The sequence below is a fragment of the Xenia sp. Carnegie-2017 genome, unplaced genomic scaffold, assembly GCF_021976095.1.
Source record: "Xenia sp. Carnegie-2017 unplaced genomic scaffold, XeniaSp_v1 HiC_scaffold_23, whole genome shotgun sequence".
In the NCBI taxonomy this organism is placed as follows: Eukaryota; Metazoa; Cnidaria; class Anthozoa; order Malacalcyonacea; family Xeniidae; genus Xenia; species Xenia sp. Carnegie-2017.
The window spans coordinates 19686373-19711018 of NW_025813486.1; the positions used below are offsets into that span (position 1 = coordinate 19686373).

At 35.8% G+C, this 24646-nt stretch overlaps 3 protein-coding genes and 1 long non-coding RNA gene across 4 annotated transcripts in view; 2 read left to right on the forward strand and 2 right to left on the reverse strand.

Annotated features, from left to right (window-relative positions):
- LOC124448629 (FAD-dependent oxidoreductase domain-containing protein 2-like) lies at nucleotides 1-13168 on the reverse strand. The gene is given in 24 exon segments (XM_046999586.1): nucleotides 1-286; nucleotides 998-1024; nucleotides 1027-1051; nucleotides 1492-1517; nucleotides 1520-1587; nucleotides 2023-2199; nucleotides 2817-2889; nucleotides 2967-3029; nucleotides 3546-3591; nucleotides 3687-3802; nucleotides 4355-4426; nucleotides 5246-5363; nucleotides 5459-5517; nucleotides 5960-6064; nucleotides 6820-6878; nucleotides 6959-7073; nucleotides 7147-7213; nucleotides 7366-7420; nucleotides 7496-7647; nucleotides 10538-10653; nucleotides 11419-11481; nucleotides 11598-11669; nucleotides 11751-11934; nucleotides 13079-13168. Coding segments are annotated over 23 exon segments (1845 nt in total). The 5' UTR covers nucleotides 11857-11934; nucleotides 13079-13168; the 3' UTR covers nucleotides 1-221.
- On the forward strand, nucleotides 8401-22482 carry LOC124448628 (TATA element modulatory factor-like). Its single transcript, XM_046999585.1, has 25 exons — nucleotides 8401-8412; nucleotides 8961-8966; nucleotides 13401-13680; nucleotides 14220-15316; nucleotides 15544-15647; nucleotides 15973-16090; nucleotides 16216-16271; nucleotides 17496-17572; nucleotides 18101-18197; nucleotides 18546-18631; nucleotides 18746-18807; nucleotides 18878-18942; nucleotides 19016-19067; nucleotides 19148-19252; nucleotides 19384-19476; nucleotides 20321-20375; nucleotides 20444-20545; nucleotides 20649-20841; nucleotides 20908-20977; nucleotides 21052-21135; nucleotides 21218-21265; nucleotides 21348-21521; nucleotides 21595-21720; nucleotides 21816-21926; nucleotides 22006-22482. Exons 3-25 carry the CDS (start codon nucleotides 13545-13547, stop codon nucleotides 22030-22032), a joined length of 3138 nt encoding a protein of 1045 aa, XP_046855541.1. The 5' UTR covers nucleotides 8401-8412; nucleotides 8961-8966; nucleotides 13401-13544; the 3' UTR covers nucleotides 22033-22482.
- LOC124448638 (ATP synthase subunit d, mitochondrial-like) overlaps nucleotides 22395-24646 on the reverse strand; it is a 3663-nt gene continuing 1411 nt past the window's right edge. The window contains exons 4-6 of the mRNA XM_046999595.1: nucleotides 23556-23618; nucleotides 23295-23336; nucleotides 22395-22631 (exon numbers count right to left, since the gene is read on the reverse strand). Of these exons, the coding sequence (XP_046855551.1) occupies nucleotides 22554-22631; nucleotides 23295-23336; nucleotides 23556-23618 (183 nt within the window). The 3' untranslated portion in view covers nucleotides 22395-22553. The remainder of the gene's footprint in view (nucleotides 22632-23294; nucleotides 23337-23555; nucleotides 23619-24646) is intronic.
- Nucleotides 23992-24646, forward strand: part of LOC124448644 — a 12182-nt gene continuing 11527 nt past the window's right edge. The window contains exon 1 of the long non-coding RNA XR_006949188.1: nucleotides 23992-24072. This is a non-coding gene — a long non-coding RNA (uncharacterized LOC124448644). The remainder of the gene's footprint in view (nucleotides 24073-24646) is intronic.

Below are 24646 nucleotides of genomic sequence, written 5' to 3' on the forward strand. Positions count from 1 at the left end.
TAGATTTTGAATAGTCCTTTTGAAGCAAAAGAGCGCAAGAAATAAGCTTATTTACAAACTTTAATGGCATCTACTGCACGACTAGAAAAAAAGCGAATTTTTGTACAACTAAACAAATTGTTCATTTCAATTAATAAATCTAGTGCGCAAACACATAGACTCCAAGATCATGAACGGTATTTGAATTGAAATAAATAGAAACGTGGACATCTTCATTTTGTTTAAATTAGCACTTCTTTAGACCGAGCAATTGTTATTAAGTCGTCAACACCAGGAATAGTTGATCCTAGATAATGAAAAACAAGAGATTACGGGACAATAAAGGCAAGCAATTCGACACAGAAGATATCACATTAATATCATTATCATCACATTGAACAAAATGAAAAGTTGTTACACGAGGTTTTCACATAAAGAACAATGGCAACAAAAATTTATTTTATTTACTTCCGAATCCGAAATTTTTTCAAAAATTTTATATCTTTCTTGATTTATGTAATATTGTTTTGAACGAAACAATCGAGCACCCGAAAAAATGTGTTAAATAACAACATACGAGCTATCGGATAAAATTGGTATTAATTTTTCAATAATTACAAGTAAAGTATTTAGCCACAACATTACGCGAACGACAATTTTCCAGTTTTTTCAGACAATGTGTTCATATGGAAATTGTTGTTCTCTCGTTCATACAAAGTCAAGCCGTGCAACCGGAAGTTCACGACCACTTCCGGTTGCAAATTGCTTCACTCAAAAAAACTATATTACTTTAAACGGCTGTATCTCAATATTGCATGGAAATCAGACTTTAAGCTAAACGTTATTGAGTGCAATTAAGCAGAGCAGACAAGTGCTAGCGTTTACTAGACTTATTTGTTGACTTGTAAATATCTCGGCTCGGCTATTTCAGATTTTGAATCCTTTTATTTGAATTTAAGATATTTTTTATTGTCATCGTCCTTTACCTGATTTACATTCATCACAAATACAAAATTACCTTTAAGATATTGCTCTTTACAAGTAAAGGCAACGTTGTGTGGGTCATCGCGAGCTAAAAGAAAGCAAACACGATGAATTCAAGTTAAAACCAACATACAAAAAATTCTCAGCAAATTTCTGCACAATATGAATGGATTTTCGTAATGGGTCAATCTGATAATTTTAAACGAATACAAATGATTAAGTTTTAATACTTATAATTGAAATAATTACTTCTAAATAAATATAATTTTAGTACTCAACTCTTATTATTATACTCATAAATTTAATAGTTAACTCTTAATGCAAGTAATTTTAATGATTAACTCTTAATACTGATAATTTCTATGATGAATTGTAGTTCGTACTTCGTTGTATTAGGAAACAATAACAAGACCTTATCATATGGGCAGATATCGAAAACAATATTGGAATCGTAGTTGCAGAAGAGACTATTTCAATAAAGCCACATCATTTTTATGGTTGAACTATTCAAGTCTAGAATGTACATACTTTAAAGCAGCTTTGTGCAAAAAATTTCTTAAATCTGCACGGCTCACGGTTTCCAGGAACCGTCTCAAAGGAACGATATGAGAATTGGGAGCCATCCTGAAAAGGTCAATAAGTAATTTCAGTTATTTAGCATAATTTTCGCATCAAGAGCACAACGAACGCAATCCTAACAAGTTTTTAGAAAATAATTTACGGGTTCGATGTCCGCATGTGACTTCGACATAGTTTAGTATAATTATGAAAATATATGCATCTCTAAATAATATACTTTGAGATATTATCTCGATTGTCATTGGTTGAGTGCATTTGTATAGGTAACAATATATTGAAGAGCACTTCCGGGAAGAAAAAAAACATGGAGTTTTTCAAAGACGATCAAAAGACTATTGAAACATATCGTATTAGAGACGAACAATCTTCAAATGACTTTGTAATGAAAGAAGTTTCGATTATTAAGAAATCCAAATCGATAAGCACTTTGCATAAAAGCATTGTACGAACAATCGCACAATCAATTAAACCCTTTCTCACCAGTTTGTAAGAAAATCTTCAACAATATGGTGTATACGATCAGGTTTTGGTAGTTTCGTGTTCCCAGGCAATTTGGAAGGAGGAGTGTGGTAGAAATATATAACTGGATGTAGAAAATTTGAATTGTGCGCATCGGCTGGATCGCCTGTAGCACGCTCCTCGTGAAACGGATCTTTCCTGAGAAAAAGGAGAAGACGATAGTACCATAGTTCAAGAAAAATTATAAAATAAAAACAATACCACGCATGCGCTGGTTAGTCTATAGCCGAGTTTGCATTAACCTGTGCAAAAGGATCTGAGCTTGATCAATTAAATCCGATTTTGCATTAACCTGTACAAATTGATCTGAGCTTGATCAATTAAATCCGATTTTGCATTAACCTGTACAAATTGATCTGAGCTTGATCAATTAAATCCAAGTTTGCATTAACCTGTACAAACTGATCTGAGCTTGATCAATTAAAGGAATCGAAGACAATTTGCAAATCAATGATCCATACATGCGAGAGGGCATATTAAAACGTTTGTTTTAAATTTGCCTGTTTCGTATTTTTGTTATTTCATAAAAGAAATAAAAGATGTTTACTCTGTTTGCACTGGTATATGCAAACCTCGGAGACGTTTGTGAGAACTCTCCAGTAGGCGGAAACTGATCACTTCTCAAGTTCTCCCAAAGGTCTCCTCGGTTTTCATAAGCCCGTGAAAACACATTAAACACCTTTCATTTCTTAAATATGTATCGAGGGACGATAATAGGATAAAGAGGAGTATAGAGTGGTGTGTACAAAGCTTACCCTGCGCCAGAGAATTTTTTTCCATACTCCAGATTGATGACTATGATTGGTCCTTCAGGCAAACCAGTGTATTCTATTGGTTGATTTAAGTAATAACGAGTCAATGATGTAAACAGACCTACAGAAGCGATTGTTTTTTCTTCAACTTACGTTCTATTTGTGGAATCAATTGCAGAGGAAACTCTTCAACATAGATAGCATTTCCATCTTGCTCTAAAGCAAACAGATGCGTCAAGTCTTTGACCACTATCAACTAGATATACTTTGTGATCATATAGGAATTTTTTAGAATAGCCTTTACGGTCGCTGATTGGTCGAACGCTCGCTCACAAGTTGCGTGCTTTGAGCAGGAAATTTTAATGTCAAAAAAGTAAAAATGATGCCATTAAAATCGATAAATTTATCTTTTAAGTATTGTTTCTAAAAGTCTATTTTACAAACAAAAGAGTAAACACATTTACGTGTTTCTATTGAGTTATAAAAGCACTTGCGAAAGCTTGAGAGAAACTCGAAGTTGGTTGAAAACACTCGCACTTTGTGCTCGTGCAATTTAAACTAGAAACTCGAAGTTGGTTGAAAACACTCGCACTTTGTGCTCGTGCTTACCACGCAATTTCTCGTTTCTCGCAAACTTTCCCGCGTGTTTATATAACTCTAAAGAAACTCGGAAAACGTTTTCTAATACTAAAATATCACATCAACTATATTACATTACTGTGTTTCACTTACGATAAATGATCATATCAACAAGAACGCCAAACATTTGATAAGTCGCCTAGTAAAGGGACACAATCTATAAGACGACTTCAAATAGCTACACTTCGCACAAGACCACTCCAAATAGCGACAAACTGCTACAAACACACTTACCGATGCTTCGTTGATTCTCTTTACAATCATATTGAGAATATCGGGAACTTTTAGAATGTGATGGCGCCATTTTACACCGTGATTTTTCCACTCCAGTATGCGATGCAGAGCTCGCCCTAGAAACGACATGACTACACGTTAAACACAAACTTAAATATTGCTCTGAACAGCGTTTTTGTCAGGGTGAATGACAATTGATTAGTTAATAAAGCAACCATTGAAAACAACAACAAAGATAGCAATAAAATTAAACGACGATGCATTTCTGCAGACTTTTCATCAGGTGCAACGTCTGCTTTGATGAAAATCAAAATTTACTATCAAAAATATTTATAATGAAGACAAGGAAGAATGAAATCCCTCTCAAACGGGAGGTGACGTTAAAACCATCTCAAATACGCTGTTTTATAGTCGTAGTTTTATAAAATACAATCCTCACGAGCAGCAATTCATGGTAGAGACACAACACTATAGGACGTAGCCAGCCTCAATGCGAGGAGAAAAAACGGGAGGGTAAGGGAGGGGAGAGTGGGAATGCAGGTATTGATATAAGCAAGTTATAATGCGCAAAAATAATGGATTTCATATATAAGTTTCCTCCTCCCAAAATTATCGAGCTGCTTTTTTCATATTCTCAGATCATTAAAGATAAATGATTCGTTACATACCAGTATATCGATAACCATGAATAAATCCACCGGCGGATTTCCGCCAATCCAACGAATGTGAGGCGACACCAGCTGAAAATTGCAAAAACGATCATTAAGTAATCACATGATAAATGTTATGAATAATCAAGTAAATATGACACGGCGTGCGCATCGTTTCTGCGCATAATGAATCTTGAGAACTAGAGCCCGTGTTTTTCCGGTGCTAGTGAACAAAATGAAGTTGTGCCGTGAGCATCGTTTCTGCGCATAATGAATCTTGAGAACTAGAGCCCGTGTTTTTCGGTGCTAGTGAACAAAATGAAGTTGTGCTCATCCCGTTTTCATTGTGACAAGCGTGCAAAAATTTGAAAGGTTTTCCAGCTTGCAAAAAATGCTTCCTGCACGGACGAACTAAGAAATAAAAGATGTTTACTGTGTTTGCACAGGCTTATGCAGACCGAGTAGACCTTTGGGAAAACTCAAGTGCAGATCAGTGCAAGCCCAAGGTTTGCACTTCTCTCAAACATCTCCGAGGTTTGCATTGGTGACCATCTTGAAAGGTGGCAGAACCGACGATATTTACGACTTACAACAAAAATGAATATCTTCTGCATTGATGTAGAGTTTATAGTTTAGGTTTTGTTTTTAAAATGTTTGATAGGATTGCCTTTTTCAACTTTATTGAACACATTGTTGATCATGAGTTTTGATTTTAGCCACCTTTCAAGATGGCGTCCTTGCTTCGCTTCGACACGCTCGTGGGACTATGTGAGTGCATCTAGGGGACTAGGTTCTAAATCATTGGCTGTAGATAGCACGACATAGTTCAACATCTCACATACGTGTTAACCAAACATGACGTAAAATGCACCAAAGGACTGGAATACACATGAAACAAAAACCACTTACCAAACCACATTCTTGGTACCCTTGTACTTTCAAAGTTTCCTTGAATTGAAGGGAACTTTTTCTTCTTGCCTCCACAAGCACCAGGTTGTGCACTGTCATCAAATATCGAGAAATCAAACTATGAAAAAAAAGGTTAACTCTTGTAAGATTTTAAACACGAAACTAGCACGCATAAAACGAAACGTTAATTTCCACACGTTAAATTCTACTAACTTTGAAACCAAGACATGACAGTATTCGATCGTACGGATCACGAATAGCAAAGTTATCAGCTAAAAAATGACAAAAATATCACGGATGATTTTGTAGATTGTGTGTGCTCAAGTTTGGATTAGATTTCGGAGACAGAGCATTGCTGTGCTATGTTCTTTAAGTTATCATTCTCACATACTAAAATTATAAACAATTATTGGCAGTGAGCTCAATAAAACACAAACCGCACTCGCTTTCGCTTAATTGCTTGTGATTTAATGCTTCATAAGAAAATTGCCACCTCTTATGCACCCCACTAACCAAGGCCAGTGGGATGTGCGCAACCTCTTATACTACCACGGTATATCTTATCCAGGCAGGGCATTCTCAACCAATTGTGTGTTTTAATGTGTTCTGTCGTTTAGTAGAGCATAAAATCCACATAAACTCTTTCCGTATGGTTTTACTTTCCACTAACATGGCGTCAAGTAAAAACACTTCATTGCTATCTGTCATACTAACCTCCTACTCCTGTTGTGTTTATGACTTTGCCACTTCCACCATGCACATCAACGTAGTACTTGCCATCGTGTTTGACAAGAGCAAGGTCTTCGTTTATGGATGCCTCTATTTTGAAAGAAGCAAGATGATAGTTACGATTCTTTTCTGAACCTCGTTCCTTTATGAGAACGACTAGCCACATTTTGTACTATGCAGGAGTAATGAAATTCAAGCAATTTTCATGGACTTTCAATGACGTATTATAATTTATGCTGATGACGAGATTTCGAGTCAGAAATTTTTATGAAATTATTTCACTTAAACAGTACAGTGCATATACTTTATGGACGAGTAAGACCTCGAATTGCACAAATTCAACATATCATCGAAATTACAACCAGAGAAATTTACTAACGAATCGAAAACAAACAGTGTGAAGTGAAATCGCGTTGGTAGGCAGCCATGTTATTTCCATGCAACCGATTCTGGCATTAAGATTACAATTTCATCCCCCAAAGAAATAAAATTCAATTATTCAAGGCTATCAAGAGCACTTTGAATTTTTAACTCAAGGATTTGCAAAATCTTGAATTGTTCATTTTGTTAAAGTTTTTACAAACCTTATTAAAAATAGGTACTCACCGCGTACACTTATATCAGACAAATCAATTGTATGGATGATATTTAGTGTAATCAAAAAATTTGACCAATTATATTCCTACTTCATACCACGTGACTAAAAAGCTTAACGGCTATTCGGTAATTTTGCTCCCAAAAACTTTTTGAGTTTTGCATTGGATGGAAAGCTCAGTAATGTAACACAATGGTTAGCCACGCATGCGCGATGGCAACCCACAAAAATTCAACATCTATAACAATACCTATTAATCCATCCAATGATTTCAGTTGATAAGTATCAAGCAAGCCATTGTTAACCGCTCTAAACATCAAAAATTAGTGATACATAGCAAAGAATACATCAGTATAGCTTACATGACGTTTCGCGCACCAACAACCTACCGTAAATCACCAACATAATGTGTAGCCCAGGCCAAGCGAACACGTGATCTTCCTATCATATGAATCAAATTGGTCGATCGCATAATGTTATCAGCAGTTTCAAACGCGGAATTGCCTAAAAATAATTCAGATTGCGAAATGCGTAAGATGTAAAGAGGACTGGGACTAATGACGTCGGCATAACTTACCACGACCAAGAATAAGTACGCTTTGACCTTCGTAGTTGTCTGGATCTATGTCCATCGCTCCGTATGACTACGAAAAGATAACATTAGACAATATTAGATGCTTCTCAAAGGCAACTCAAGGGATCCATACTAACATTCAAATTCAAACGATGCACTTTTTAAGTGAAACAATTTCATAAAAAATTTTTCCGACTAAATCTCGTCATCAGCATAAATTACCTCAGCAAATTCTGAACCTTTGAACGTAGGTATAATTTCTGTCGACATTCCAGTGCTGAAAACGAAAATAGAGATCAGACTACAACATGGAGACACGTAATATATGCAAAGAATGTCTTTTTTATGCTACCTCATAATCAAATCGGAGCAAATATAGGTGTTGGAATTCTGATCTTTGACAATGAATATGTCATTAAAGACATCTTTAGACACGTTCACAATGTTTGTATTGTAGGAGACGCTCAGGTTAAGTTTTGTTGCGAAATCTTCCAGATATTGAACCTGGGAAAATTAAAGAAGTTCTTGTTTTAACTACCGTATTTGCCGGTGTATAAGTCGACGTTTTTCGATCAAAAATCGACCTAAAAAAATCGACCTCGACTTATACACCGAGTCATGAAATTCAACTTCGTATTCATCGCTTCAAACGTGATGGTAATTACTTTAACTTTCAATATTGTGTCGGAAATCAGTCGGTAAATGCCCTGGTATGGTTTGATATGCCTACATCGAAAACTGTATCTGCCAAAGGTGAAAAAACTGTTCTCGTGAGAACAACAGGCCATGAAAAGTCTAGATTCACCGTTGTACTTTCCTGCTTAGCTAATGGTACAAAGCTGAAGCCCTTGGTCGTTTTTAAGAGAAAAACTCTACCGAAAGGACAGTTCCTTTCAGGCGTAGTATTTATACATCTTATCATTAATTATTACGTGTAATAAGTTTAAGATAATGAAACAATTGAGCTCGACTTATACAAAGGATATATCATAAAATCGTAAATTTCCGTCGAACTTTAGGCTGTCGACTTATACAACGAGTCGACTTATACACAGGCAAATACGGTATATACAAATGTTTCATGAGCAACATCGAGATAAACGTATCAGAATGAAGACAATGTACAGTCTCCAAAGAAGCCGCCCCCGTAGGACGCCTTCACGGGTTAGCACTTATTGAAAATTGCGGAAATACGCCTCCAAGTCCTTACAAGAAGAAAGATTTTTATATAAGTAAAAATATATAGTGCAACTATACACGCAGCGTACAGTAACGAGTAAGGAAAGAAAACGTAAATATAACACCGTTTTTTTGCGTGGGGTAAAAGTTGACAGATGTTGAAAATGAAATATTCACTTGAATTTTTAAAGGGCTTGACAAACATTAAGAGTTTGAAAAACACTAGGGTCGGAGCAAAATTTTAAAAGTTTTTCACAGGTAAATGTAGATGAACTCAACTGATAAAACATACTGAACGAAATCACTCCGTTTTTGAGAGATTTTACTTCGTAATTATGTTAACAAATGAACGCCTGAAAGTGCTTTAATTAAGGCACTCTTCATATAATATATTGGACTATTCAAATGAATCAAACCAGCTGCCGCCTGATAAAATCAAATAAATTTTAGCATACAAAAACCAGACAAGAAAAAACACGTATCGATTAAATAAATATGTGTAGGTGTTTTTAATAAAAAACAAACTAATTTGCCCGCGATGTCGTCTGCTAGCGGGGGTGAATGTCATTGCTCATTTTTAAATTGAAAATGTTCACGTGTAAAACAGAGGCGTATATTATGGAGAGGAGGGTGAAGAGAGGGAGGTTGCGGCTTTGTCGGTCAAAACTTAACTCTTTGGGCAAGAAAGTATTTTACAATTTTTTCTATCAGTATGATATACCTTAATTATACTAGGTACCATATATTAACACAGTTAACTAGCCACATATTATATACCACCATACACCATGTACCATATACCATTATACTAGTGTAATATTTTCCTCCCTTTCTGTCAATTCATGATGACAGTGTCAAGAAATCGACACTCGGTATTTTATGAAATTGCTTTACGAACTTTGCTGCAAATCAAAAGTGATTTTTTATTTATAACATGCAAAACTACACCAAGACCTTTTGCCGAGCAAATTTAAATCCTCACACCCCAATCTTGAAACGCATCTTACGCCTCTACAATGGTGAACGCAAGAGCAAAGGCATTGAAATTCGAGACTTAAGATAACAAGAAGACAATTTGTGGAATGCAAGGCGCTTTCTATTGCAATCGTTGATTATCAATAGAAATTGTTAATGAAAAAAATCATTAGTTATCTCATGTCAACTTTGAACATATGCCAGAATGTACGTTTTTTTTGGACAATGAATAAAATTAACTAGACTCGCGACAAAAAATTACGTGCATGCTTTTGAGAACAAGAACTCTTAAGGCAAAGAGGAGTTTTGTCAAAACACTCAGCTAACTAAACACAAAGAAATATTTTTACCCTCAAAATCGGCTACTTAAACTCTAAGTGGAATGCTATGGAAGGCGTTCAATTTCACTGCCTCGAGGGTCTGGGTCGATTTCTACAATTGCAATGACATGAAAGGCAGTTTCAACTCTGTCAGAATGGTATAAACATCTTTCTTACAGGGCTCCTTAACGCTAAACTGCAATTTCGTGAGCGGCTAAGTCGGTTTTGTGTAAATGATTGGTCTTTAATCGTTCTTAAGTCATCAATATCGCTCATTATAAGCTGACAAGATTAATCACAAATAACAAAGCTTTAAAGCATGAAGGCTCTACTAAAAAAACAATCGGACATTGCCCCAAGAGAGACGAACGTTCAAAATCTATCTCTATCGGAAACGCAGACTGATCGCTTGCACGTGTCTTCGCACTCAAATCTCATCTCAAGTTGAAATCATGGTGGTCTTGACAATAAACAAAAATACTCCTCTGGCAATGCTGCTTACTTAAACATTTTTTTAGATAAACTCGTTTAGACAAAAAAAAAACAAGATTTCTGAAACGGTATTAAATACAACTGGGCAACGTGGCAGACGACGGAAGCATTGAGCTAAATTACACTTCTCGGCATGAGTAGTTGAAATTATTGAAACTTTTTTACTGCGGATGATTGCAATGACAGAACACTTGAAAAATATTTGAATTATCTCATACACTTCTTGAAGAGTTGCAGTAAATCTGTGTAAGAAAGCATAAATAAGATTTTGATCATCTCAATTTGCATCTCAGACAATCAATAATCATTTGAGCATGAGAAGTGTTGTTAATGGAGAAGCCAAGATAAATATAAGAAGTTAACCAGATATTTATCTTATTCCCTACAGTTGAAATCGTTACGGTACAAAAATTGAGATTGGAACAAACCAAAATATCTGCTTCGGGGAAGAATTCTTTCGAGTAAAGCGTCATTCGTAGACTTTCATCGTCGCTAATGAGAGAGTTCCAGTCGTGTCTGAGATTAAACTCTTTATTAGTTTGCCCTAAGAAAATCGACACAATGAAAGTTTCAAAGCAGAGCTGAAAAGGAAACCAAAAGGTCAAAGGGGCAGAACAGATTTGTGTAATTTTTGAAATCAAAATAAAACATTGTTTGGCATTTTGATCCTTTCTTACAGGAATGCAGATGCAGTTACTCAACTGACATTTCTCTTAAAAAAAATAGATGCAACATATAACAAACCAGCATCATTTTTATGTCGAAAAGAAGCTCATTAGAAGATACACTTTAATTAAAACACCAGCCATGAGCTAAGAGCTATTGAACACAGCTATGAGCTATTTAGAGAAATTACATAGAAAGTATTCAAGTAACGTAATGAACGTAGGACTTTAAAGAAAATTTATAGATACACACAACCACTTGACAAAGCCTTTTATTTCGCCAAAAATAAAATGTACTAAAATATACTGTTTTTGTCGATATTGGCTGCCGGATTCAGTAAAGCGTGAATTCTAAAACGAACTTCATCCGACAAATCAACTGCCCAAATATTATATAACGAGAGAGCAACTCCGTTTTAATTTTGAAACTGCATAAAATGAAGACTCTCAATTGTTCAAGATTTGAAAGACTTTCTAAATGATGTGTAGGAAGTCTTTATCTTGCCACGTCAGTATTGAATTTATCAAAACAAGACAAAATTTCGTGTTGCGTACAATGTTTTCAATGAGCCCATGTGGAGACGAATCCAGCTGTACACAGTATATTTACTCTATTTCAAGTTTAGAGTTGAGAATATTAATACCTGTGAATCTCTTATTGATAGAAATCAGCTTTCGATGTCGCGGATACTTCCTGTAAAACGTACCTGCGTATTAAAATAAAAGAACGATTAAAGTCAATCAAATGAATCATCATAAGAATATAATATCTCAACTTTATATAAAATTAAAACGCGTGTCAAATTTATAAGATGTGCTCTACCTGCTGATGGCCCACGTTCAAACACGATGTAATTGCGATTCGCTCTTTCCAGATAATACGCGATTTGCAAACCTTAAATACAGCGTAGCTTTCTGATATAGTAAATACTGTAAAGCCATGACTACAAAGTACGAAAAACTAGTCTGTTATTACCTCCCGGACCAGCACCAACTACACAATAATCGTATTTTGGCGCTGTTGAATGGACGCATGACACCAAAGATAGCGCAAGAATTACGGCGAGTAAGATGGAGGCCATCACAACGAACAGCACTTCAACAAAAACACCTTGGACAATGGGGCATTAACAGGAAACGCACTTTCTGTAATCTGTTTACTAGATGAATATATGCATAACACCAATTAAACTATGAATAATTTTATCGCAAATCTTCATTCATTATGTATGATTGCGAACACGTCTTTCGCTCTTCGTGACAGCAAACACCGCTTAAATATTCAAAAATCTATGCTTGTGACGTCATAAAACGTCTTCGGAAGTGAGTTACATCCGCATTAAGCAGTCGCTTGGCATAACTGAACTATAAATACAATGTGATGATTTGAAGTGGCATTAACAAGCAGAGCCGTCCCTGTGACGTTGACTGGAGGGGAGGGGGGCAGGCATACATTGAGTTGTGCCCGGTTGATTTCTGTTAAAAGTGAATTGCTCAATCCCCCCCCCCCTCAATTAAAGGCTGATTTCCATTCAGTGAAATTTGTTTCTTTTTGAATTGTGTGCAGCATTGTGAAACTGAGAGCTTACAATAGAAAAGTGACCGGAAAAAGTCAATCGCGCAACAGTTTGCACTGAACGGAAGTCATCCTTAACGTACTTGGGACGGTTCTGCCACGCTGCCAGCAATCGAGAGATAGCAATTTAAACACTGAGCGGTTTTTCATTCATTGTTCTGTTACCTAAATGAATCAAATTCATAAAGAATAATTTACATAACAAAATTAATTAGTGCATATTGTACACGTATGAGGCATGTGTAGCCATAAAATTGATCGACTATTCCACACATAAAAGCAATTAAATGTCTAAAATGACTACGAAGTGGCCCTAATAGCACTGCTAATAGCCCTTTTAAAAGTCATTAATCGTTTTTTCTTAATATATGCGAAGGTGAAATCAGCGGTTTAATCTCTTGTCCGACACGCAAAAGACGAACCCAACACAATGATTTTATGACAAAAAGCGGGAATATTTTTTCGAAATTAGTCTTAAATCAATTATCAAATCTCGTTTTGTTCGTATACTGATTAATGTCCAAATTATTTTGGTGAGTCAAATGACTCCTCTCCTGGAGCCAACACTTCACAATCTAAGTTACAAAAATCGTGAGAAGCAATGACGACTTCGTCATCATCGTGAACAGAATGCGTCAATGCACAATTTGAGGACACTTGTGTTGAACTTTTACTTGGAGCGAGACCGCTTCATCCCAACTTCTCTATTCATCTTTCTCTTCACTCACCTCTCCATCTCTACTGATGTGTTAATGTCTCCTTTAATGGCTTCTACAATCCTTTCGCTTCGGAAGATACTAAAAAGTACATCTACTACCTTCCTCTTCAGTCTCCACCCCTGGGCAAAGCGGTGGTTCTCCCGACTGCCCCTTATATTCGAAGGATGACCTTACTCATTTGGTAATTAAGACATAAGGACAAGAAAATCTTCTTACTGCTTTTCAATTGACAAAAAGTACAAAAGACGCGAACAAAATCAACATTAAGAAAATTGGTCGGATTTTTATGATTTTGCAACTATGTTATTTTGAGCGATGGCAAATTACGAAGGGAATTGCTACTATGTGGCAAATTAAATTCCTTCAAAATAGACGTATGAAAGGTATTTTTTATCGAAAGGCAAAATTTATTTCGTGTAAAAATTCAAGCTCAGGGAAAAGTAATGCTGAAATAGCTTTATAGCATAAGAATACAATGAACTGGCTGGATTCATCTTCGTTTTCTGGTTTTCTGAGTCAAGCACAAAAATCCATTGATAAAGTGTTAGACATACCTGGAGATGATGACTCTACAGCAAAGAAACAATCCGTGAAAGAGGAGACGAGTGTTTGTAAGTAAAAAAAAAGCCTCCGTTCATCGTAAAGAGAGTAATATTTTATAAACTAAGCCAGGATTGAACTGTCATGTAACTCAAATCTTGAGGTTTACAAGACGATCTTTGTTTGTTCGATTGTCAGAGTATGTTTCATCTTTAAAATGCTTAGCTCTTCAGCTTGATGACTTTTGTCTCTTTGGTAATTCTTTAGTACGATTGTGGAGCACTAATGCTGTTATATTCCATAAAATACTATACCGAAATTCATGTTTGATTTTTTGCCATCGAATGAGTTTGTAGATTGTTTACACTCCGGTTATCTAGGACATTTTTAGATATGGTCAAATGCACATTCATTTTAAAACTGTTTCATATTTTTCAATCTCATTGCATCTTATCACATGAAATCAAAAATAGACGTGAAGAGAGATGTGAAGCTTAGTATAAAGATGAAAACTTTTGATAGCAGTCAATGTTGGAAAGCATAAGAGGGATTTGTAGAAATATTTTTGGCATTTTTTTCACAGTACTTCAAATCAGTTTATATCTTGCAGCCAATTCCAACTCAAAATCACCACAAAAAAAGAGAAAAAATGATAAAAAATCTTCTGGTAATTGGCAAACTGTTGCTGATTCCTTTTGGGGTTCATTTGCTCAAACTGCTGGCAACAGTTCCACAAATGCAGACAAGGAAGACATATCACAAGAAACGAAGATAAATAAAACTTCAGGAAAGTCAACAAATGCTCCTCTCAAGGAGTCAAAATTGTCATCAAGCAAGCAGTTGAACTCAAAACGCAACAGTAAAAGAAAGGTGAATAAAAAGAAAGCAGAGGAATCATGTCAAGTTGACGGAAGTTCAACAGATGACAAAATCATCAGAACTGTTGATAAATATGAAATGAATAAAGAAGATAGCCAATTGAATGTCAAAAGTGACTTACAAATGAATAGCATTGACGATATTGACATTCCTAACAATGAGGCAAAACAAAATAGAGATGTGCTCCAAGATGTTGTTATACCTACAAATGTTGTAGAGATTGATCGAAAAACAGGAAATGTTAGAAAGAACGTTATTGAAAGTAAGGGACAAGAAGAGGTGGGATTTCAAGAGCTTGAGGCAAATGATAATAGCTCAGGTATTAACAATGAAAAGGGAAAAAATACAGAAACTCAACAGATTACTGATTATGAACATGAAGAATCAATAGAAGGGATGCTGGCAGAAAATGAGAACAAAATAAACACAGCAGAGAATAAGTTGCTTCGAACTAATAATGAGCAATTGCCTGATAGGAAACAGGAAGAAACTGTTGTTAGCAATGTTCAGAGTTCTGAATCATCATTTTCAGCTTTGCCAGATGATGTATCAACACTTGAAAGAATAGTAGGATCACAATGTCTAGTAGATGATGACAAATGCGGTCAAACGAAGAATGTATCCCTCACTATCAGTAACTATGACAACCAAGAAACCTTAATTCAGGGCATAGATGAAGCAATTGAAGACAAACAACAGCAATGCACTGTTCACATCGATAACGATGGAAAGGAACAGTTTGGGGATTCTGAAGAAAGCAATAAAGCAATTTTGGAAAACGATGTTTTAACAACAACTGTCAGTAATGATGAATTAGATTTAAATCAGGTAAGTGTAGACACAACCGCATTGAAAATGCTTGTTTGCAAATGAATTAGATTTAAATCAGGTAAGTGTAGACACAACCACATTGAAAATGCTTGTTTGCAAATGAATTAGATTTAAATCAGGTAAGTGTAGACACAACCGCATTGAAAATGCTTGTTTGCTAATGACGCAACCATAGACGTTTCCACATGAAAAATAATATTTTCACAGTCAGTATTTTATTTTAGGAGAATAAAAGACTCCTTCAAGTCATCCATGTAAGAGAGTCGAAACTACTCGAGCTCAGCAAGCAGAACTTAAATCTTCAAGAAACCAATGCCATTTTACGAAGGTAATGCTTGCTTAATTTATGCTTTTTTACACATCCGGGTCCCAAACCTATGAAGGGCCCCCTGATTTGAGAAAAGTTATTTCGAATTTCAAGATACGAATCATGACGTCACAAGGGCTCTTGGACAAAATTTTGTCCCCCCCCTCCTGGCCCACATAAACCTCGGGGGCTCTACTCATTCAAAACATTAGCGGAACGTCACATTTTAATAGTATTTCGGTTTGTTGTAAGAACTTACTCCCCCCCCCCACCTACGAACTTAGAAATTTCAAGGATGGCTCTGATTGTAGACCTAAATACCCGTAACAGCTTTGATACATTTTAGTCAAATAAATCAGTTGGAAGAAATACATCGTAGCGAAGATGCGGAGTTAGAAGAGATGAAAATTGAGTTCACAAAACGAATTGGAGATTCGGAGTCAAAAATGCACGCTTATGCGAAGGTTGAGCTTTCCTAATTTGCGTTAAAAAGGATTATGAGTGATTGTACTGTGAAATTAATAATTTAAATGAAATAGCCATCCTTTGTCGTAAGTTTCGATAATTGAAGATACTTATTCAATAACAGGAACGAGATGCGTTGAAGAAAAAGTTGGAAGAGACGGAGCAATGTTTGAATACGGAGTAAGATTTTGAAAGAAAAGCAGGGTTCGTGCATCGGCGCTTAAATTCCTCGAAAAGTGCTTAAAATCGAAAAATCATTTCAAGGCCACTTGAAAAGTCTTCGAAAATACAAAACCAAAGAAAATGCTTGAAAATTGCTTAATAATCATTGAAAATTTAAATGTCCAAAATGTTCAGACAAAAAAACTGAAAAGGATATAGCTATGCTACGAGATGCTTGACTTGTAAAACTATTTCCACGCGACTTTATAATTTTGAAGGCAAAAAATAGAAACAGAAATGACAAGGATTGTTTTGATATAAGAACGGCCTCTAAAATACGACTCACACGGAAATTTTCAAAAAGACTTTGCCATAATTTTAAACTTTGGATTGTCCTTTACTTTTGATTGTTGTCCTGAGAAAGTCCTCAAAACGTCCTGAAATTTATTCACCCGACTTCTGCACGAACCCTGACAATATAAACGAATGTGGAATGCAAAATCAAGTTATCGGTTTGATAGCAAATGTAGAAATAAATGTATTTCCAACGCCCTTACCCTGGAAATATTAAAGCACAGAATAGACATCTAAATGCAGATTTCCATTCAGTGCAAATTGTCACGCGATCGACTTTTCCCGATCAATTTCTTTTCAATTGTAAGCTCTCAGTTTCACAATGCTGCACACAATTAAAAAGAAAGTGATCGCAAAAAGTCGATCGCGCTACAATTTGCACTGAATGGAAATCAGCCTTAACAGAAGGTCCATTCGGCTAAAATCGTGGCATGTTTTTTCACTACGCATGCGTGACTTCCCATCAAGATACTTTCGCAAAATCAATATGGAATAGTATTGCACGAGAATGCTATTTTACTAATCATTCACGTTTAAAGCAAACGCTTGCCGAAATTTTTACAAAGAGTTATCATCTTGCGAAGAAGATAAGGTTCCAAGCTTTTGTAGTGCAAAACGATATATTTGTAAAAACATGTATATTTTCTATTGCGATCTAGCGAAAGTATCTTGCTGGACGGTGTGTCTGCTTCAGAATTTGCTTCAGAAAAGTAGGGGACACGAACATCAAAGGTTCCGACACGAGTGGACCTTCTGTTAAGATATCTATACTGTGATTAAACTTACACAAACATACCTGCAAATGGCTAATTTCACTCACTACAAAGCTATTACGTAAATATAAAGCATCGTTTTTCACAAAACTGTTTTCAAAATATTTTTTGTCAGCACCGAGAGACAAATGAAAGATTTCCAGGCATTGTCTAAGGAAAAAGATCAACAGATTGCTCAGTTGATGGAGGAAGGTACAAAAAATCAAATCAATTATTGTCTGTATTGATCAGAGGTAGGTTCAATTATGCTCCAATGGCGTTATCTATTGGATAGCAACTTTTCCTAAGAGTTTGAACATCGTTACATGTTTGTAGATGTGGATCGTTAATTTTAGTGGAATCCTTAGTGGGACTGTTGGTGTTCATGTTGGCTGACACAATTTACAAACATGTAACGATAATCCCGCGTTCAAACCATTTGCTTTAACTGGACAATTGATAAAATAAAATGCTAGTTCCTTTTATGACCTTTTTATAACGCTTAAAAAGTCCCTATCTAATGGATAACGCCGACACAGTTTTAAACAAGTGAACCTTGAGCTCGTTAGACGTGGCTCTTTGAAGCAACTAGAGAAATTCGGGCAAATGAACCAACCGTCAAAAATGTCGTTAAATTGGCATAAAATTGGCGTGATATGACCATATATATGCGTCTACACCATTTTATGCAGTAGACGATGCGCTCTCGGCACGTTTCTCTAGTAACTTTCTGTACTGCAGGAGAAAAGTTGTCAAAGCAAATCTTACAAAGAAATAACAACATCAAGAAACTAAGAGAAAAAGAGAAGGAATTGAATTCCTCCAATGAAAATCTACGGTAGTGTATAGTCAACTGTAATTCCTCCATTGAAGATTTATAGTAGTGTTTTGTCAACTTGAATTCCTCCAATGAAAGTCCACGTAAGAGTACCGTCAATTTGAATTCCTTCGATGAAAATCTACGGTAGTAATTTGTGAACTTGAATTCCTCCAATGAAAATCTACGGTAATATTTTGTGAACTAGACTTCTTCCAATTAAAATCTACGGTAGTATATTGTGAACTAGAGTTCTTCCAATGAAAATCTACGGCAGTATTTTGTGAACTTGCGTTATGGCATTTGCGGTATTGCTGTGTATAATCATGAAGCCAGAACTACACCTGACAACATGATTCATTTCAATAGCTCAAGACTTGATTCTGCCGAAGCAGAGCTCGAGAGACTCACTGGAATACTAAAAGATCGCGATCATCATGAGAAAGAGAGAGAAGGTTAAATTGCTTGATCCCAAAAATACATCAATTTAAAACCACAATGGCCCAAAGAAATTCAAAATAAAATTTGTGGATTGTGTTAGTGTTAATATAACATCTTCTTGTTTTTAGAAGCGATCAAAAAGCTGAATGCGTACACGCAAAAGCAGGAGGAAATTATAGCCGCACAAAAGGTTTTCCTCCAAAAAACAACACGCCATGTAGTGGATGTAACACAGTCTTGATAACCTGTTATCTTTTTAGACGGAATTGGAGGAATCTTCTTCGAAGTTGCCAAGTTTGAAAACAGCCTTGGATAATGCTTACAAGTAAGATCTTCAACTTTTCTTACAGATTCATAAATGTCATAGACAAAAATAATTCATTTATATCATCGCACAGGGAAATCACCGAGCTTCATAAATTGAATGCGGCAAAATCAACCGAAGTTCAGGTGGGTGTACTGTACGTCGAAGACGCTTCAGTTTATGCTCCTCAAGTATAAAACCAAAAGCTGAATTTTTCCCTCCTCAGGAAGCCACGTTAAGTGTTGAAATGACAGCCAAGGAAGAATTGAGGATTGCTTTAGAAAAGTTAAAAAAAGAATCACAAAAAGAATGTGATATGCTAGCAATGGAGGTGAGCCACGTGACATGCCCATTTTACTTCCGTTTCCGTTCAAAAGATCTTCAATCTCGCCCCGGAAATGCTGCGATATCGAGCAGCTGAAGTTTCATCAAGTTTCAAAGAAATTTATGTTTTCCTTTGAGGTGAGCGATCTTCAGGGTCAATTAAGTCGAAGCGAACAGCAAGCAGCAAGACGAGAAGACAAGTTAAAGCAAGAAATACTCGATATACAAATGGTAAAACGTAATGGAATATCCACGATTTTCTAATCAAGAATCCCCACCGCAAATCTCCAACTGTCTCCATTTCTTTCTATGTCTTGTGTCCCTTTGTTTCAAATCATCAAACTGCATGCAGGGAGGAAACTAGAACGCTAATTGGGCTGGAAGGGGGTGAATATTCATGTAGTCAGCTCTGCCAGACTAATTTGTTTTGAAACCGATTGCAATTTCAAAACAAATATATCGGGCAGAGCTGTATGTATGAATATTCACCCCCCCCCCCCAACTCAATCAGCTTTATACTTTGCCCCTGACCGCATGTCTTGTTACAATACATCCATGAATTATCTCTTTGATCTTTGCAGATCTGAATTCAGCATCTTTATATTTATATACTCATTGAACATGTTCGTTCAAAACCATCTTAGCCTGGTCTCTAAAATATTCGACATGTTTTCTATATTCCTTTCTTATTCTCTCTCTAACCTTGAAACATCATCCATGTGTTATCCAAGAGTAAGAGTCTTGGAGCATTAATTTGGGTAAAGAAGACGGGGGGGGGGCATCAACATTTCCACAAAAAATGCTTTGTCGAGAAAATGTGAAGCAAAATCTTTCCACGGCAACTTTTCCTTTCAGTTGATGAGAGGTGACTCTTACATCAAAAGTCCATTCAATGCCCGACTTCTGAAAAGTTCTTTGAGCACCACACAACATCATCGTGATGTTCCTAACATAACAGACTCCTGCTCTTCAATTACATTAAACTTTCGTAAAACTTGGAAAGCACGAACTGTTTTCCCACAAGTCGCGAATGTATACGACTTCCAGACCACTGATCTTAACTTTCTTTCGTTAGCGACTTCAAGAAGAAGAAGGCCGAAATCAAGAATTGTCGCAAAATGTTTCAGTAGGTGAGGAGAGCTGCGTGTTTTTTAGCAACAAGCGATTCATATTTCAACTTGTCTATGTCTTTATACAGCCACCAGACCACTTCTTCGTCAGATTGAAAACCTTCAACACTCTCATGGAAGTCAACAAATGTCTTGGGAAAAATTAGAAAGGAATCTAACAGAAAGATTAAGTAAGGTTCCCACCGGTCTACCATTTCAAGTTACCCCAGCCATTGCTTGAGAAACACAACAATAAGCAAATTGCAATAACTCCTAACGTTTGCCGTCTTATAGCCGACGCACAAACTCAACTAGCAACAGCGCAGGAGAAAGAGCGAGCGGCTACCGAGAGATCGCTTGAACTGTCGTCTAAACTTGCCGCACTTGAGTCTCAAGTGTCGAACTATCGACAAGAGAAATCTCGCATCGAGGCAGAGCTGGAAGTGGAAAGGACGAAGTTGGAAGAGCTGGAAGACTTTAAGAGCAAGTGTGTTAGTTGGAGTTTGTGTTATGTACAAGTGGAGTGTTTAGGATTACTTATGTTTCCTTGCAGGGAATCTGGGAAACTGGAAGCTTTCAAAATGAAACATAAGAAGGAAATGGATACATTAACAATAGAGAAGGTAAAGAGTGACTTTATATCGTTGACTTCAATACAAGTTTGATGTTTGTGTATGGTGATCTTATGCACATGTAGAGTTTGCTGGAACAACAGCTCGCGGTCGAGAAGACAAAATTGGAAACTGAGCGAAAAAGAATAAGTAAACTTGAAGAACAAATGGTATGGAAAATACATGATAACTTTGGATTGTGAGATTTATCATGGCGACGACAAAACTTTGACATGTAATTTCTCACCGCAGAAAGAAGAATCTTGGAAAGGCGAGAGGAAATCCTCGGGAGATAACGAGGTAAACGTTGATAGCATCGCGAGGATAATAAAGGATAATTGAGGATAGTGGAGAAAAAATATTTTCATTCGTTTTGATAAAGGATGACGAAAGGATGTCAACATCAAGTCAACATAAACGACGAAATTCAAGTTCTTCGTCTGTTGTATCTTTCTCGGATACCATGACCAGGAGCCTGCCATCCGGTAGTACAGCGGTATTAGAAGAACTAAGAGCCACGATACGTCATAAGGAAGGTGAACTGATGTCGATGCAGGTAGGATTATACATAGATATTTGAGCAGAGCATTTCGCCTTGCTAACACAACCCAAAATCTTTCATATTTCAGTCATCTATCGAAACATTGGAAACAGGTCGAGAATCGCTCACCAAAGAGCTGACAGCACTTATGAACAGAAACGAAAACCTTGCTAAGGAAAATAAACAGCTCCGTAATCTTAGCAAAACCTTTCAGGTATTGAAGATCGTAATCATCCAGAATCGTACTTAAGAACTCATCTGCTGTAATTATAAAGAAGCACAGATAATATTTTAGCCAAAACTTTGTAGGAACTGCAAGGTAAATACAATGCATTGCTGCAAATGTACGGCGAGAAACAGGAGGAAACAGAAGAACTGAAGTTGGACTTACAAGATATCAAGTCAATGTACAAAGCCCAGGTAGATGTTTGTGATGTAAAGATTTATCTTTCTGTAACTACGGCGATGTTAATGACGCCTGCTTTCTTACATTTTGTAGATCCAAGAACTACTGACTCAAAGATAATTTCACATATTTACTAAAGCTGTACTGCCCACAAAAATATTTTGCGATATACAATGTTTTTTGGCCTGAAAGCACGGCTTGAATAAAATTCATTGATTCACCACTACGCAACAGTTTTCCCTCTGTACACTGATCAGAATAAAAGAAAATCAACAAAACTATCCCGGCAGCCTTAGTAAATATTACTCAATATAATTAAATTAAAGGTTTCACCATGCGATACAAATGGTAAATCAAATTTTCAATGTAATAGTAGCAGCCCTTGAAGTTGCCAAAATTTGAGGTTGGCAACAAATGGCGGATTTTTTCCGACAAAATATGCGAATACTGCTTTTACCAAATAATGAACGCAGTCAAAAGGGTTTGAAACTTTTTATGTGTACTTATAAAATATGTAAATAAATTCATGAAACATGTGAATATTTCAAGAGAACGCCTGCGAGCTGTTAACCATCGCGTACCAAGGAATTTCCAAACATTAAGCTATACATCAACCTACTTGACAAGTCACAAACCATGATTTATTTGTAAATGAAGTTCTTGAAGTCTTCATCCAGTTGCTTCTTGAGGTCAGGTTTATCAGCAAGATACTCGTCTGACTAGAAATGCGTAAAACAAAGATTTTTAAATGAAGAAAAACAAAACTAACAAAGAAAGTTGTTTGTTCAACATCTTAAGATAATTTCAATCCTTGTGAGTTCCTCCAACTTGTTCATATAGCACAGGTAACCCTGCTCATGCGGACCCCCCCCCCTCTTTACTTATAAAATTTAACTAAGAAGTAATAATGTAATAAACACTTGATTTTTGTGGTTTCTGTTTAAATACAGTATCATGTCACACTTAACCCAAAAAATTTGCCAATGGAAATGCTTCTGAGCAGAAAACCACTATCTTATTTGGACTTGTTACATCCATATGTAAGGTAAAGAGTGCGAAGGAACAGAGAGAACTTTAAGAACAAACAAGATGGTGTTGTCTTCTTGTGAAAAATGGGATGCAATTTTAGCAAGGAAAAAGATGAATACAATTTAAAGCAAGACAGCAGGCACAGAAGGGCTAAGGCACCCCAGAGATTTGTAAAGCAACAAGTTTAGTAAAGCTCAGGACCAGTTCTTTGACTTACAACTCATGTAACTTAAAACCTTTTAATATCGACAAAATAATTGCATTTTAGCTGTTTTTAGATGCAATTATTTAACAGCAGTATTAAAGATATTGTGGCAGAGTGCATTTTCCCTTTAATGCTGATTTTTGCTTACCGTCATTTCTTCAAATGGTTTTAAAGCTTTCAACTGAGCGAGCTAAAAACAGAAAATCCATACATCACAATCTGAACAGCAACTTGAAAAATGGAAACATAGAATGAAGATTTTTAAAGTTGAACACTCAAAATCATTAAAAATTTCACTTCGTCATAATAATTCAATAATATAAGTGTTGTTTAATTAAAGCTAGGTAAGTCTTCCTCTGGGAGAATCAAAGAAGAAAAGCTTCCCCTAATATGACATACATCAACAAACCTCTTCTTTCAGATTTGCAATATTCTTATTTGTTTCTTTCATCACTTCAATACAGGAATTCTCCTACAAAACCAAAACCAAAATAAAAAATTAATATGTACAAACAGCAAATGGAGCTTCACATGGAGTCATGCAATAAAATAATTTAGACTTTCATAGTTATTTCCTGTTTTCCTCATACAAAAGCATGAATTCTTATCAGAGATAAACAAGACCCATGTCTTTTTGGGAGGATTGAGCGTGTAAGGATTATCAGAGATAAACAAGACCCATGTCTTTTTGGGAGGATTGAGCGTGTAAGGATAAATTTATAGAGCACTAAATATGTTTCTCAGTAGGTTAAATAAAGTGGGCCATTTCATAACAAGTAGTGCTAATTTCAAGTACGCAAAATTATAATTTATGCATGTTTGAAATTGTTTTTGTGTAGGTAGATCTTGTTTTACATTGATTTGTTGGACGTACATTGTTTTACATTGCTCAATGATGTTTAATGTTCTTCTAAATTGTTCTATGTGTATTGCTCTACATTGTTATGTAATAGTTCTACATTGTTCTGTTTTGTTCTAAATTGTTCAACATTGTTCTAAACTGTTCTACATTGTTCTGTATTGTTCTACATTGTTCTGTACTGTTCTAAATTGTTCAGCATTGTTCTGTATTGTTCTAAACTGTTCAACATTGTTCTGTATTGTTCTAAACTGTTCAACATTGTTCTGTATTGTTCTACATTGTTCTGTATTGTTCTACATTGTTCTGTATTGTTCTACATTGTTCATTGTTCTATATTGTTCTGTATATATTGTTCCATTGTTCTATTGTTTATTGTTCATTGTTCTTGTTCCATTGTTCTTATTGTTCTTTGTTCTATTTGTTCATTGTTCCATTGTTCTGTATTGTTCTACATTGTTCCACATTGTTCTGTATTGTACTATATTGTTCAACATTGTTCTGTATTGTTCTACATTGTTCTGTATTTTTCTACATTGTTCCACATTATTCTGTATTGTACTAAATTGTTCAACATTGTTCTACATTGTTCTGTTTTGTTCTAAATTGTTCTAAATTGTTCAACATTGTTCTGTATTGTT